The sequence below is a fragment of the Nanorana parkeri genome, unplaced genomic scaffold (genome assembly GCF_000935625.1).
Source record: "Nanorana parkeri isolate BGI_ZX_2015 unplaced genomic scaffold, ASM93562v1 scaffold544, whole genome shotgun sequence".
NCBI classification, from domain to species: domain Eukaryota; kingdom Metazoa; phylum Chordata; class Amphibia; order Anura; family Dicroglossidae; genus Nanorana; species Nanorana parkeri.
In genome coordinates, this window is record NW_017306812.1 from 848,603 (window position 1) to 861,531 (window position 12,929).

Here is a 12,929-nt window from a genome sequence, read left to right on the forward strand (position 1 = left end):
CCCCCTCCTCCTCCTCCCTAGATGGACTCCACAGCTCATGTCATCCACAGCAACCAGGCTGTCTATCTCCAATGGAAAGAGGATTGGGCTAGGTTGCTATGGCCAACACAGGCAGCCCTCCTTCCAGAGTCAGGGGAACGGTGACCCCTACACATACAATACACAGCTGACCCCGCCCGTTTCTCTAACCTGCAGGCTGAACACTTGCACCGGGAGAGGCATCGTCAACCCCCTCGCTCTATGCCGCTCCGGCCCCGACCCACCGACCACTTCCGGGTTACGCGCCTTGCGCCTCTAGGGGGGTGAGAGGACGTAGGCGTCGACGTCAGAACCAGCGAGTGCGGGCCAGGACTAGAAAGGCTGTTGACGTTCAGTGGCGCGGGCGGATGACGTCACTAAACCAGCTGAGGTGGCTGGGAGATGCTGGGGTACCAGCGTTGAGGGGGCACCGCCGTGTGACACAGACAGGTATGGGGGCCCTATAGTAATACTGATATTTTGTAATAACATAGGTATATATGGGTTTAGAGGGAACCTGGTAAAAATGTTAAGCTCTGGAGCTGTTTCATAACAGCTGTGCTGGTCAAGAATTCATACTTCACTGACTGAATGCTTGTTCCAGATCACTAAGCATAGCAAAGGAGTTTGACCTTTAAAGCAAAGTCCACTTGTGTAGTGTGGGTCCCTCCTAAAATACTTCATCAAACTTAAATAAGCTGGAGGGGGGAAATTTAGTTAATTTACTTTTAATACAAAGTGCACTTTTTTGGTTTCCCTCGCCCACACATCACAGAGTCCACCATCCCCCGTCCATAGATGCATCCAGCGTTCATGGCCTCCCATGTTTGTTTACATCCTGTGCCAAAGTCTTCCCTCTGCTGGCTGCACAGTACAGCCCCATTGAAGTCTATGGGTCTCAGTAAGCATACATCTGTGGATGGGGACATGGCAAGCGGTCCCATTTGTCAGACTTGCCCTTTGGGGGTCAATGTGACCACGCCACAACTGTGTACCATTGGGCAGTATATCAATGTAAAATCCCCTTCGGTTCAAAAAGAAAGCCGGTGGTACTGCCTCCTCCCAGACAAGGCTGACTGGATCTATCTATTGGACCACTGTTGTTTATAATAAAATGTTTGATGTCCTGACTGATATCAATAAAGTTTTGACATCTGACCCCCCCTCCGTGTCCCCTCAGTGTCGGCGATGCCAAAGCTGGCTCCCCAGGGCCCTTCCCCAGAGGGCTGAAGAATGAAAATCTCCAGCATTGTGTTGACTAAGATCTGCTTCCTGCTCTCCGTGTCAGTCTGCATCATCGTCTTCCTTCTCGGCCCCCGGAGGCTGCATTTCCTTCCCAGGCCGGTCCCAGCCTGCAACCTCACCTGTTCCCGCAGTTTCCTGGAGCCCCGATCTGACGTCCCCAGGCTTTCCCGCGCCGCCCAGGACGTGAGCAACCATCCCCAAGAGGGGAAGAGAGACCACGTGAAGTCCCTTGGGAACGTCGGTCCGAAGGATGAATCTCGGTCAAGCGAGCGCCTTCGGTTAGAGGATCTGTTCCTCGCGGTGAAAACAACCAAGAAGTACCACAAGACCCGCTTGGATCTTCTTCTGCAGACCTGGATCTCCGAAGCCAAAAAGCAGGTGAGACGCTCGGGCTTGGTTGCCGGCTCAGCCCACGCTGGTGTCACTGCAGAGGGTTCGTTTTTATGATCATCGTAATCGTTGCCTGCGTTCCGGTCCAGTGCGAATGCAAAAAGATAGAGCATGCAGCATTTTTTTTGTGTTCGCACTGGACTGGGACGCAGGCAATGTTTTGCCATGCGTCCGATTGCACTGCGGGCGGGGGTGTGTGGCTGCGGTGCCATTGGCTTCAATGCTCTTGCCCCAGAACAAAGGGGGAGTTTAGTGTGTGATTGCTTTGCATTCCAGCAGCTACCGCTCTGGAACGCACCGCACTTGGTGTGAACTGGCCCTAAACCTTTCTTCGAACAGAAGGTTTTCACGTGTCTCGTTCCATCACACCTTCTGGTCTGTCCCGCCCACTATGACAGATTCATTGAATTGACAAGCTAGTCTGTACCACCCGCCATAACAATCCAAGTTGAATGACAGGCCAGAAGTCTACCATTCACTTCTGGCCTGAATTGATTGGCAGGTTATGTAAATGGGATCCTAAGAACACTGTCAGTGAATAGATGTGAGGTCAGCACATGAGTGATCCCGCCTCTTCCTCCTGGTCTCCAGACATACCTGCATTTAGGAGAAGTAAGGACATCATGGGCTTTTAAAATGTAATTTTCCTGCTGGTGGGGGTAGAGGAATATTGCTTGTTGCATCTGCGGAAAGGAAGTGTTGTGGGAAAATTTGGACGTATCTTAGAGTTCAGCTTTAAGTTCTTCATTGGGGAATATGCTGAATTGTAACAAAGATACTGAGCAGTGATCACATTGAGGGGAATTTATCAAAACTGGAGCAGACAGAATCTGGAGCAGCTGTGCACGGCAACCAATCAGCTTCTCTCTCTCTCATTTTCAAATCTTACATGAGCAAACTGGAGAGAGATGCTGATTGGTTGCCATGGGCAATTACTCTAGATTCTGTCTGCTCCAGTTTTGATAAATTCCCCCCACTGTATGTAGGTGGTCACATGTATGTGTATCTGATGGAAGGTAACAGCTTGTCATTGTAAAAACCTTTCTTTGTGTCTTCATCAGGCTTTCATCTTTACGGATTTCGAGGACCAAGAACTGCGCCAGAGAGCCGGTAAATGATCCAGGTTATGGGGTGTCTGGAGATAGCAGACCAAGCACAGCCGGGCTAGTGGATTATTCTTTAACCCCTTCATGACTGAGGCCTTTTTAAAAAAATTTTTTGTGTACATGTTGTTATAATCCACATTTTAGGCCTGAAAATTACTTAAAACCCACAAAACATTATGAGGGGAATGTATCAAAACTTGAGCAGACAAAATCTGGAGCAGTTGTGCAGGGCAACAAATCAGCTTCTTTCTTCAGTTTGTTCAGTTAAGGTTTGAAAATGAAAGAAGCTGATTGGTTGCCATGCACAGCTGCCCCAGATTTTGTCTGCTCCAGTTTTGATAAATTCCCTCCTATATATTTTCTAAAAGCCAAGACCCTATAGAATAAAATGGCGGCAGTTCCAAATTTTGATGTTGCACGATATTAGCGCAACTTATTATCAAACCCAAAAATGTAGTAAAAAATGCACTCAAGTTACATTTTAGTGCCCCAAAACACAATAAAATATATTTTATTTGAAAATGAGTTAAAAGATGAGGTAACAACGAGTAAATAGATACTCGACATGCCCAAGTTAGAAATTGTGTGCGTCTGTGAAATGGCGACAAAATTCAGTCCCGCAAAAAGTCCGTAGATGAGGCTTTAAAAGTCCCAACAGGTCATCAGTTTTGAGATGCGCACAAATATTGGAGACACCCAACATGTATATCGCGATCGTCACTTTTCATATATAGGTGCACCCGATGCGTGTTTAAGTTATGACCCGCGGGGGACTTTAAACATTGTTTTGTAAAAAATATTTTTACATTTATTTAATTTGATACTATTTTTAAAACGTATTTTTATTTTGCTTTAATTGCTATCACATGGGGAGAGGGGGCTTACAAACCCCCCATGTGATAGCATATTGGCAGTATGCCGGTCGGGATGCGATGCAGCGCGTTCCTGGAGCAACTTGTGCTGGAACGCACTGTATATGGTATGAACTAGCCCTTAAAGATGAACTCCAGGCAAGTAAATAAACAGATACAGCCTGCCAAATGATTTGTATTTCTGTCCATCCGGTCCTAAAATGTACACAGCTCAGCCACACAGCACATCCCTATGTCTAGCAGGGCAGAGACATTACTTTTCTTTGCTGCAGTTTGGTAACATAGTTCTTGTCCTGTGACTGGACAGTGAAAGGAGAAGTAGCAGACTGAGCTAATTTCTCTGTCACTCTGTTCTAGGGCTGCAGCTAATGATTATTTTCATAATCGATTAGTTACCCGATAAATTTTTTTCAATTCCCTCCCCTCTCTTCTCTCTCCGTCCTTCCCCAAACAACTAATCGATGATGAGAATAGTTGCCAACTATTCTCATTATCGATTTAGTCGATTAGTTGTTGCAGCTCTACTCTGTTCTCGTCTACAGTTAGCATTCATCTTGCTAGCACATGAGAACTGCAGCTCAGCTGACTGGCTCCTTGTGCTGTTCTCCCTCCTCCACTCGAAACCCTTTTGTACAGGGATTGCAAATGGCTGATAAGTCAAATTCAGGTACTTACACTGCTGGTTGCCTGGCCGCCATGCTGACTTTGATAGTTCAGGTATCTGGCTTAGCTGCTTATGAACAAACATTAATTACTTCCCTTTTGTTTTTTCCTTGTAGGAAGTCAGATGGTGAACACGAACTGCTCCGCAGTGCACACGCGTCAGGCTCTGTGCTGTAAGATGGCTGTCGAGTATGACAAGTTTGTGCCCTCCTCCAAGAAGTAAGACATGCTTCCATTTTATTTCTGTTACGGTGGCACTAAACTCAGGAGTTAAATCTTAAAAATACACTCAGGAACCTTAACTATAAACAAAAATGTATCTTATTTGTCTATCACTTGGCTGTAGATCCTCAGATCATCTCTGAATTGTTGCTGACACTGTCCTTCCTTCTGGAGGGTGGCTACTTGTGTTCCTCATGGTCCCTCTGTGTGTTGTAAAGTAGTCACTGCTCCAAGCTCACTCCTGTGATGGACTACAATCTCAATATAAAGAAGTGAACTAAAACATGAGATTGAAGTCCATCACGGGAGGGAGTTTGGAAAGGTGACTACTTTACAACACACACAGGGACCATGAGGAACAAAAGTAGCCCCCCTCCAGAAGGAAGGACAGTGTATCCCCCGTTATTGGAGTTACTGTTGCCTTTCTATCATCTCGAACCAGTCTGCCCATTCTCCTCTGACCTCTGGCATCAACAAGGCATTTTCGTCCACACAGCTGTCACTCACTGGATATTTTCTCTTTTTCGGACCATTCTCTGTAAACCTTAGAGATGGTTATGTATGAAAATCCCAGAAGATCAGCAGTTTTTGAAATGCTCAGACCAGCCTGTCTGGCATCAACAACCACACCACATTCAAAGTCCCTTAACCCCTTCGTGACTGACGACGTACAGTGTACGTCGCCAGCAATTTCTTCCCCTTTCTTCCCCATTCTGATGCTCAGTTTGAACTTCAGCAAGTCGTCTTCACCACGTCTAGATGCCTAAATGCATTGAGTTGCTGCCATGTGATTGGCTGATTAGCAATTTGTGTTCCCAAGCAATTGAACAGGTGTACCTAATAAAGTGGTTGGTCGGTGTATGTTTATAGTGAAAAGCTGATCTATTTTATTTATTGTAGATGGTTTTGTCACCTGGATGATGACAATTACCTGAATCTACGTGCCCTGTTAGATCTGCTTTCCGCCTTCCCACACAACACGGATGTTTATGTCGGACGACCCAGCCTGGATCACCCTGTGGAGACGCTGGACAAAGTTAAAGGCGATGGCTCGGTGAGATGGTCTAAAATTATTTTTCCTTTTCAGTAAGATGTTTGTATTAATAGAAAAGCGGGGGACCTCACTTATTGCTTCATGTGTTTTTTTTTTTTTTTTTTTTTTTTCCCCCGTTAAGGCATCTCTGAAGTTCTTGTTTGCAACTGGTGGTGCTGGATTCTGTATCAGCCGTGGTCTGGCCTTGAAGATGAGCCCCTGGGCTAGGTGAGTGAATCATCATTGAGCTAAGTGTGGAAAAATAGGAAGCGTCTGCATTGCCAACATCAACACATTAATATTTAAAGTGACATTAAACCCTCAGATTTTTTTTTACATAAACCAATACTGTTGTGTGCCTTACTGTAATCCATGGTTGTTTCCCTTCTCTTTGCTGCTCCTTTTTAAATCTGTATCTCTCCTCATGCTTGGGGAGAACTTCCCTTTGCAGCTGAGTGCCTCTTCCTGTAGTGCTGGCTCAGGTTGCGAACCTACACACAGACACCATGTATCCATTTCAGAGACAAGGCAGTCTGCTACAAAACAGAAGTTCTGCTCAGCATGAGAAGAGATACAGATTTAAAAGGAAGAGCAGCAAAGAGAAGGGAAACAACCATGGATTACAGTAAGGCGCACATTACACTATTGTTTTATGTTAAAAAATTTGAGGGTTTAATGTCACTTTAAGTGTCTGTAGCCCACCTCCACAGATGCAGTATATAACCAATTTTTTGACACCTACTCTATATGATATAAAGAATGTGGACACCTCTTGAAAATGTTCAAGTGATTGCAGTGAAGGGTACTGTAATACTACAGCATACAAAAACATTTTAGCTTCATACAACAGCATACAGCATACAACAACATTTGTGAGCTTCTAACCTTGCAGAAACAGTTTGGTAGAGGCCCTTTTCTATTCCAGCGTAAGTGTGCTCTTGTGCACAAAGCCAGCTCCATAAAGACATGGTTTTACCAGTTTCATGTGGTGTAACACGAGAGGCCTGAATAGAGCCCTGACCCCTTTTGAACACCTTTTTGGTATGACTTGGAATGCTGATTGTAAGCCAGGTCTTGTCTAAAATGAATACCTGGCTTTACAATTAAGCCCCGTCATAAGGGCAAAATGCGCCAGAGGGGGAGGTCATGGGTGGGGTGTTTCCTCTGGATGAATAAGGAGGTCTTCTTGTCCAACATGAGTACCTGGTTCGGCAATCAAGCCCCAAACACGGTAGAGTGAGGTCGTGGGTGCGGTGTCTCTTCTGGAGGTTGTTTTTTGAGTCTCATGGATTAGCTGTGTGTGGCTTCACATCTTTTACGACTAGAATGAGGAGGGGAAGTGATGGACACCAGACATGGACAGCACACGTAGCTGAGCTGGGAACAGCTCAGGCCTGGGAGTGTTCTCTTGGATCTGTCAGTACCTGACCTCACAAGTCTCGTTTGCATGAATGGGCACAAATTCCCACAGACACCCTCCAAAATCCTGAGGCAAGACTCCCCAGGAGAGTAGAGAATGTTATAGCTGCACAGGAGGGGCCAACTCCATATTAATGCCCATGGTTTTAGAATGGGAGGTACAAAAGGCTCAAATAAGTATGATGGTCGGTAATCTACACACTTTTGGATTTAGATCCTTTGTGGCTATTGAGAAATATAATTGTTGTATCCAGGGTTCAGCTTTAATCCAAAAACAACTAAATTATATTTTGGGGCTGCGGTCAACTGGCAGTTTTACCTATACCGTGTTACTGCTCTGTGACAGTGACCGAATTCTTTGCCTCATCTTTAGCATGGGAAACTTCATTAGCACGGCAGAGAAGATTCGGCTCCCTGATGACTGCACCATCGGGTACATTATTGAAGGATTGCTGGAGGTGAAAATGCAGCACAGCGACCTCTTCCACTCGCACCTGGAAAATCTAAACCCTCAGATTTTTTTTTACATAAACCAATACTGTTGTGTGCCTTACTGTAATCCATGGTTGTTTCCCTTCTCTTTGCTGCTCCTTTTTAAATCTGTATCTCTCCTCATGCTTGGGGAGAACTTCCCTTTGCAGCTGAGTGCCTCTTCCTGTAGTGCTGGCTCAGGTTGCGAACCTACACACAGACACCATGTATCCATTTCAGAGACAAGGCAGTCTGCTACAAAACAGAAGTTCTGCTCAGCATGAGAAGAGATACAGATTTAAAAGGAAGAGCAGCAAAGAGAAGGGAAACAACCATGGATTACAGTAAGGCGCACATTACACTATTGTTTTATGTTAAAAAATTTGAGGGTTTAATGTCACTTTAAGTGTCTGTAGCCCACCTCCACAGATGCAGTATATAACCAATTTTTTGACACCTACTCTATATGATATAAAGAATGTGGACACCTCTTGAAAATGTTCAAGTGATTGCAGTGAAGGGTACTGTAATACTACAGCATACAAAAACATTTTAGCTTCATACAACAGCATACAGCATACAACAACATTTGTGAGCTTCTAACCTTGCAGAAACAGTTTGGTAGAGGCCCTTTTCTATTCCAGCGTAAGTGTGCTCTTGTGCACAAAGCCAGCTCCATAAAGACATGGTTTTACCAGTTTCATGTGGTGTAACACGAGAGGCCTGAATAGAGCCCTGACCCCTTTTGAACACCTTTTTGGTATGACTTGGAATGCTGATTGTAAGCCAGGTCTTGTCTAAAATGAATACCTGGCTTTACAATTAAGCCCCGTCATAAGGGCAAAATGCGCCAGAGGGGGAGGTCATGGGTGGGGTGTTTCCTCTGGATGAATAAGGAGGTCTTCTTGTCCAACATGAGTACCTGGTTCGGCAATCAAGCCCCAAACACGGTAGAGTGAGGTCGTGGGTGCGGTGTCTCTTCTGGAGGTTGTTTTTTGAGTCTCATGGATTAGCTGTGTGTGGCTTCACATCTTTTACGACTAGAATGAGGAGGGGAAGTGATGGACACCAGACATGGACAGCACACGTAGCTGAGCTGGGAACAGCTCAGGCCTGGGAGTGTTCTCTTGGATCTGTCAGTACCTGACCTCACAAGTCTCGTTTGCATGAATGGGCACAAATTCCCACAGACACCCTCCAAAATCCTGAGGCAAGACTCCCCAGGAGAGTAGAGAATGTTATAGCTGCACAGGAGGGGCCAACTCCATATTAATGCCCATGGTTTTAGAATGGGAGGTACAAAAGGCTCAAATAAGTATGATGGTCGGTAATCTACACACTTTTGGATTTAGATCCTTTGTGGCTATTGAGAAATATAATTGTTGTATCCAGGGTTCAGCTTTAATCCAAAAACAACTAAATTATATTTTGGGGCTGCGGTCAACTGGCAGTTTTACCTATACCGTGTTACTGCTCTGTGACAGTGACCGAATTCTTTGCCTCATCTTTAGCATGGGAAACTTCATTAGCACGGCAGAGAAGATTCGGCTCCCTGATGACTGCACCATCGGGTACATTATTGAAGGATTGCTGGAGGTGAAAATGCAGCACAGCGACCTCTTCCACTCGCACCTGGAAAATCTGCAGAGACTCCCCCAGAATTCCCTACTGCAGCAGGTGAGTGTTCCCTATTCCAGGCACTGATGAATAAATGGGCACAGGGGGAATTACCTCTTCTTATGACCTTTATGCATTCATACCGTTATACTAAACGTGTTTTCTACCTGTTTGTTGAGTCAATATAATCTTGAAAAGGCTGTATAGATAAGCAAGCAGAGATCATTATCTCATGATCCTAATTTTATGCTCCACATATGTCCTTCCTTTGATGGCTGCCTCCATGTGCACAATTCGACGACCCCCCTCTCCCAATTGATTGCTTTAGTTAAAATGGATTCCTAAAATATATCTAAAACCCAAGGTTCTTTTTAATGATTTATTTATTTTGGGCAGAGTAGGGAAAGGTTAAATCGCTGGTCAGGCTTTTTGGGAGGAGCATCCTGTAAGAGATTTTTCTTTACTTCCTGACCTGTAGACAAAAAAACTCTCCATGGTGAGGGAAATGCCCCCTTTTGCCAATTCAAAATATTAGCTTTTCCCTCCTTTTTTTTAAAGTCCTGGTGACAGTGGTCACCAGAGCAGACTGAGAAAGCAAATCTCCCTAATGGGGATACTGACCGTAACTTGGAGGTGCAAGTTCTCAATCTGTAGCTCCCTATCTCACTTAGCTGTATTCTGGGACTTTACCCAAAACTCAAAAAAAAAGTTTTGGCTTTAGATAGACTCTGATATGCTTCCCTCCTCCACTGCAAGTCTCACTGTTCTGGCAGAGCCTGCTCATTACCATCCCATAGACTTCTATGGGGCTGCCTCCCTTCGTCTCTGGCCTTGGGTAATGTGCAGGTGCGATCTGGAGAGTGAGGCTTGCCGTTCTGGATGTAAATAAACACCAGAGGCCGTGGCCTTCGGATCAAGGTAAGTATGTACCTGTGGAGGGGGTGGGTGGGTTAGTTTAGGGCACCAAAAGGGTCAAAAATGATGAGTGCACTTTGCATGCACTTATCCCTACATTTTAAAAAACATTGGGGCAGCGGTGTATTTAACTTTGCTGCTGCCCTAGGATTCGTGGAGTGCAAGCCCCCGCGGACTGACCTGCCGATTCCCGTAGATGGCATCACTCTCTCGCCCCCAGCGCCAGCACCACAACACAGAGCAGCAGCCGATGACAGGAGGAAAACTTCCGCGTCACGTGACGGCCCGCAAGCAGCAGCGGCGCTGTGTGCTAGATGCCGGCTGCTGCTCTGTGTCGTGGCGCTGGTGGCGAGAGCGCACTATACAGAGGTGGGTGATGCCATCTACGGGAATCGGCGGGTCAGTCCGGGGGGGGAGGATGTGCAGCTTTGCCCTAGGCAAGGCAGCATCGCCGCCCTCAGCGAATCTGCCGCTCCAGGCAAACGCCTTGTTTGCCTCGCGGCAGATACGCCCCTGCATGGGGGGGAATTTATCAAAACTGGAGGAGACAAAAACTGGAGAAGAAGTGCATGGCAACCAATCGGTTTCTCTCTTCAGCTTGTTCAGTTAAGATTTCAAAATGAAAGAGAGAAGCTGATTGGTTGCCATGCACATCTGCTCCAGTTTTTGTCCCAGTCTTGATACATTTCCCTCAATGTTCTTGCCATGCATATGTTTTTATGTTGTCACTCTCCCAAGTTGAGCCACACTCCTTCTGTTTGTTTCTTCAGCCAGTGGTGGTCAGGTTGCCTAATTGCAGAACACTGTAAATTGTGGCCATTCATACATACATCTGCTGGTTGCAGGTCTGTGAGCTCTCACATTCCAGCAATGTATCAGAGTTGACAGAAATTTCTCACCGTTGGTAATTCTCAGTAAAAGATCTTCCTGTCCTCTAACCTGTCACAATGTCAGCACCGTATGATTTCTAGGCTTGTATTATATGTCCCAGGTGCTTGTGGCTTTATATATTCTCCTTTCTGTTTTATCAAGGTAACCCTGGGCTATGGTGGCCCCGGAAACAGAAGGAACATTGTACAAATTGCTGGAGCCTTCAGCCTAGAGCAGGACCCAACAAGGCAAGTCAAACCCTGCCCCACACAGCAGGTTTATTAATATGGTTGCCCAGCACACAGTCATGCGGCCTTTTTTTTTTTTCTACCTTTAATACAAACCTTAAATCCTGCTGCCTTCTGGCCGGGTCAGTGATTACATGGGCCCTTCCTCTTTTTCTGCGCCATTTTTGAGGGGGGACTTCCTGGAGAGTGTGGTGATCACATAATGACAAGCGAGTTCGCTTCTGTCCGGTAAAGCAGAGGCTGGCTTGACGACCCACCCCCAGAGGGCATGTCCATGAAGCCCTAAGTTCACAGGAAGTGGGTTGGATGACACTGGGCGTCATGGAAGTAGTCTGCCTAGAACACCACCGAAGAGGACATTGCAGGAGTGTCTTATGAGATCTGTATATTTCTGCTTAGGATGCCTTGACAGATGGCCCATGATTTTGCCCTCGCTTAGGCGCCATGGGTGGAGCTTGGGGTGTAAGGGAAGTACATTTTATTTATTTTTCTACTGATTTTATTTTTTAATAACTTTTTCTAATGTGCAATTCTGTGATTTAACATGGGGGGAGGCAGCTGAAGACTAAGCATACGTGATGTCAGTTGGCTTTAACTGCGTGCAAAGCTTACAGTTACAACTGTGAGATCAATTGTAATTTCCTGCCGCTGCGGAGTGAAAAATCAAGTGTAGAAGTAGAGAAAGGGGCCGCCATGACACTTAATGCGCCTGTGTAAATGTTGTGCTGACTTTTGTTTTTTCTTTTCCTGCAGGTTCAAAACTCTTCATTGTCTGCTTTATCCAGAGACTAGCTGGTGTCCACAGAAGAAGCGCCCGTCTTCCTTCACATAAGTTCCTTATCGCACATCTCGATTCCACGTCTTCCATTTTTTGTTTCTGTGAAACAATGTATAATGGCACCCGGTCTCTAAAAGCATGCCTGTCCTCATCTCGGTAGCAATCTTCACGGAGGATGGCAGAGAAGGTAGACAGACATTGTTGAAAGTTCGCATTTAGGTCTCGCAGCTTAGGATCAGCCCGTACAGATCTGCGTGGCTTCCATGGCCGTATCCTGGGAAGGACAGGTGCTGCGTGTGATTGTATGCAGCAGCCTGTCCTTCTTTATGGGAGTACGCCACCATACGCTCACCCAAGCTGCACATCCGTGCGGGTGTCCGTGCTCGGACGCAGACAGGATCCATCCTGTCAGCGTACGAGTACGGAAACCTGCAGGGATGTGCAGCTCGGGTGAGCGTAAAGCCGTGTACTCCCATAGAGAAGAACAGGCTGTGGCGTACAATCACACGCAGCACCTGTCCTTCCCGGGAGCGGCCCAATATGACAGTGCGCGCAGCACGGACTAGTACGGCCCCACTCTGAGCTGTGTGAATGGGGCCTTAAAGTCGCTAAAGCCCAAACCTTTTTTTTTTTTTCTCTTTTGTATTGAGCGAGGAGGGGAAGGTTATAACCCCTGTCATCTCCCCTCACTTCTTGTCCCATTGCCAAATCGGGAAGTAAGGGAAATCCCTTCTTGGTTCTCACCAGTGCTAGACCCCCCCCCCCCCTTATTCCAGTTGAAAATCAAATTATAGGACTTTCTCACTTTCACCACGACAAATAGAGAGTGAATCTCCCTCATGGGGGCACATAGGTATTCTTATCGCCTCTTCACTCTATCCAAATCTATGAAAAAGAAAGATTTGGCTTTAGGTATATGGCCCGTCTACCTGTTATCATGGCATGACAGCTGGGTTTGGTCATGAATGAGTTGGCATCAGCATGTTATATCGCCTCAGGACACCGCCGTACAGTGAAACCACAAACATGTCCATTACTTAACCTCCATGAAAGTGTCCCTAT

The 12,929-nt window shown here is 46.1% G+C and overlaps 2 protein-coding genes across 3 annotated transcripts in view; one reads left to right on the forward strand and one right to left on the reverse strand.

Moving 5' to 3' along the window:
* Positions 1–341, reverse strand: part of GPS1 (G protein pathway suppressor 1) — a 26,653-nt gene extending 26,312 nt beyond the window's left edge. For both annotated transcript variants that reach the window (XM_018561794.1, XM_018561795.1), the window contains exon 1: positions 190–341. In XM_018561794.1, coding sequence (XP_018417296.1) covers positions 190–222 — 33 coding nt within the window. In that variant the 5' untranslated portion in view covers positions 223–341. The remainder of the gene's footprint in view (positions 1–189) is intronic.
* Positions 342–399: 58 nt separating this feature from the next.
* Positions 400–11,974, forward strand: RFNG (RFNG O-fucosylpeptide 3-beta-N-acetylglucosaminyltransferase). The gene is made up of 9 exons (XM_018561775.1): positions 400–468; positions 1,199–1,641; positions 2,715–2,763; positions 4,411–4,513; positions 5,417–5,570; positions 5,692–5,777; positions 8,951–9,116; positions 11,004–11,089; positions 11,843–11,974. The coding sequence occupies exons 2-9, from the start codon at positions 1,252–1,254 to the stop codon at positions 11,919–11,921; spliced, it is 1,113 nt and encodes a 370-aa protein (XP_018417277.1). The 5' UTR covers positions 400–468; positions 1,199–1,251; the 3' UTR covers positions 11,922–11,974.
* Positions 11,975–12,929: the final 955 nt, after the last annotated feature.

What these genes read in the sequence shown, in the direction of transcription:
- RFNG (XM_018561775.1), top strand. Translation starts at nt 1,252, where the DNA reads ATGAAAATCTCCAGCATTGTGTTGACTAAGATCTGCTTCCTGCTCTCC. An exon ending in AAGATGAGCCCCTGGGCTAG is followed by an intron (nt 5,778 to 8,950) that starts GTGAGTGAATCA and finishes CCTCATCTTTAG; the next exon opens with CATGGGAAACTTCATTAGCA. An exon ending in AGAATTCCCTACTGCAGCAG is followed by an intron (nt 9,117 to 11,003) that starts GTGAGTGTTCCC and finishes TGTTTTATCAAG; the next exon opens with GTAACCCTGGGCTATGGTGG.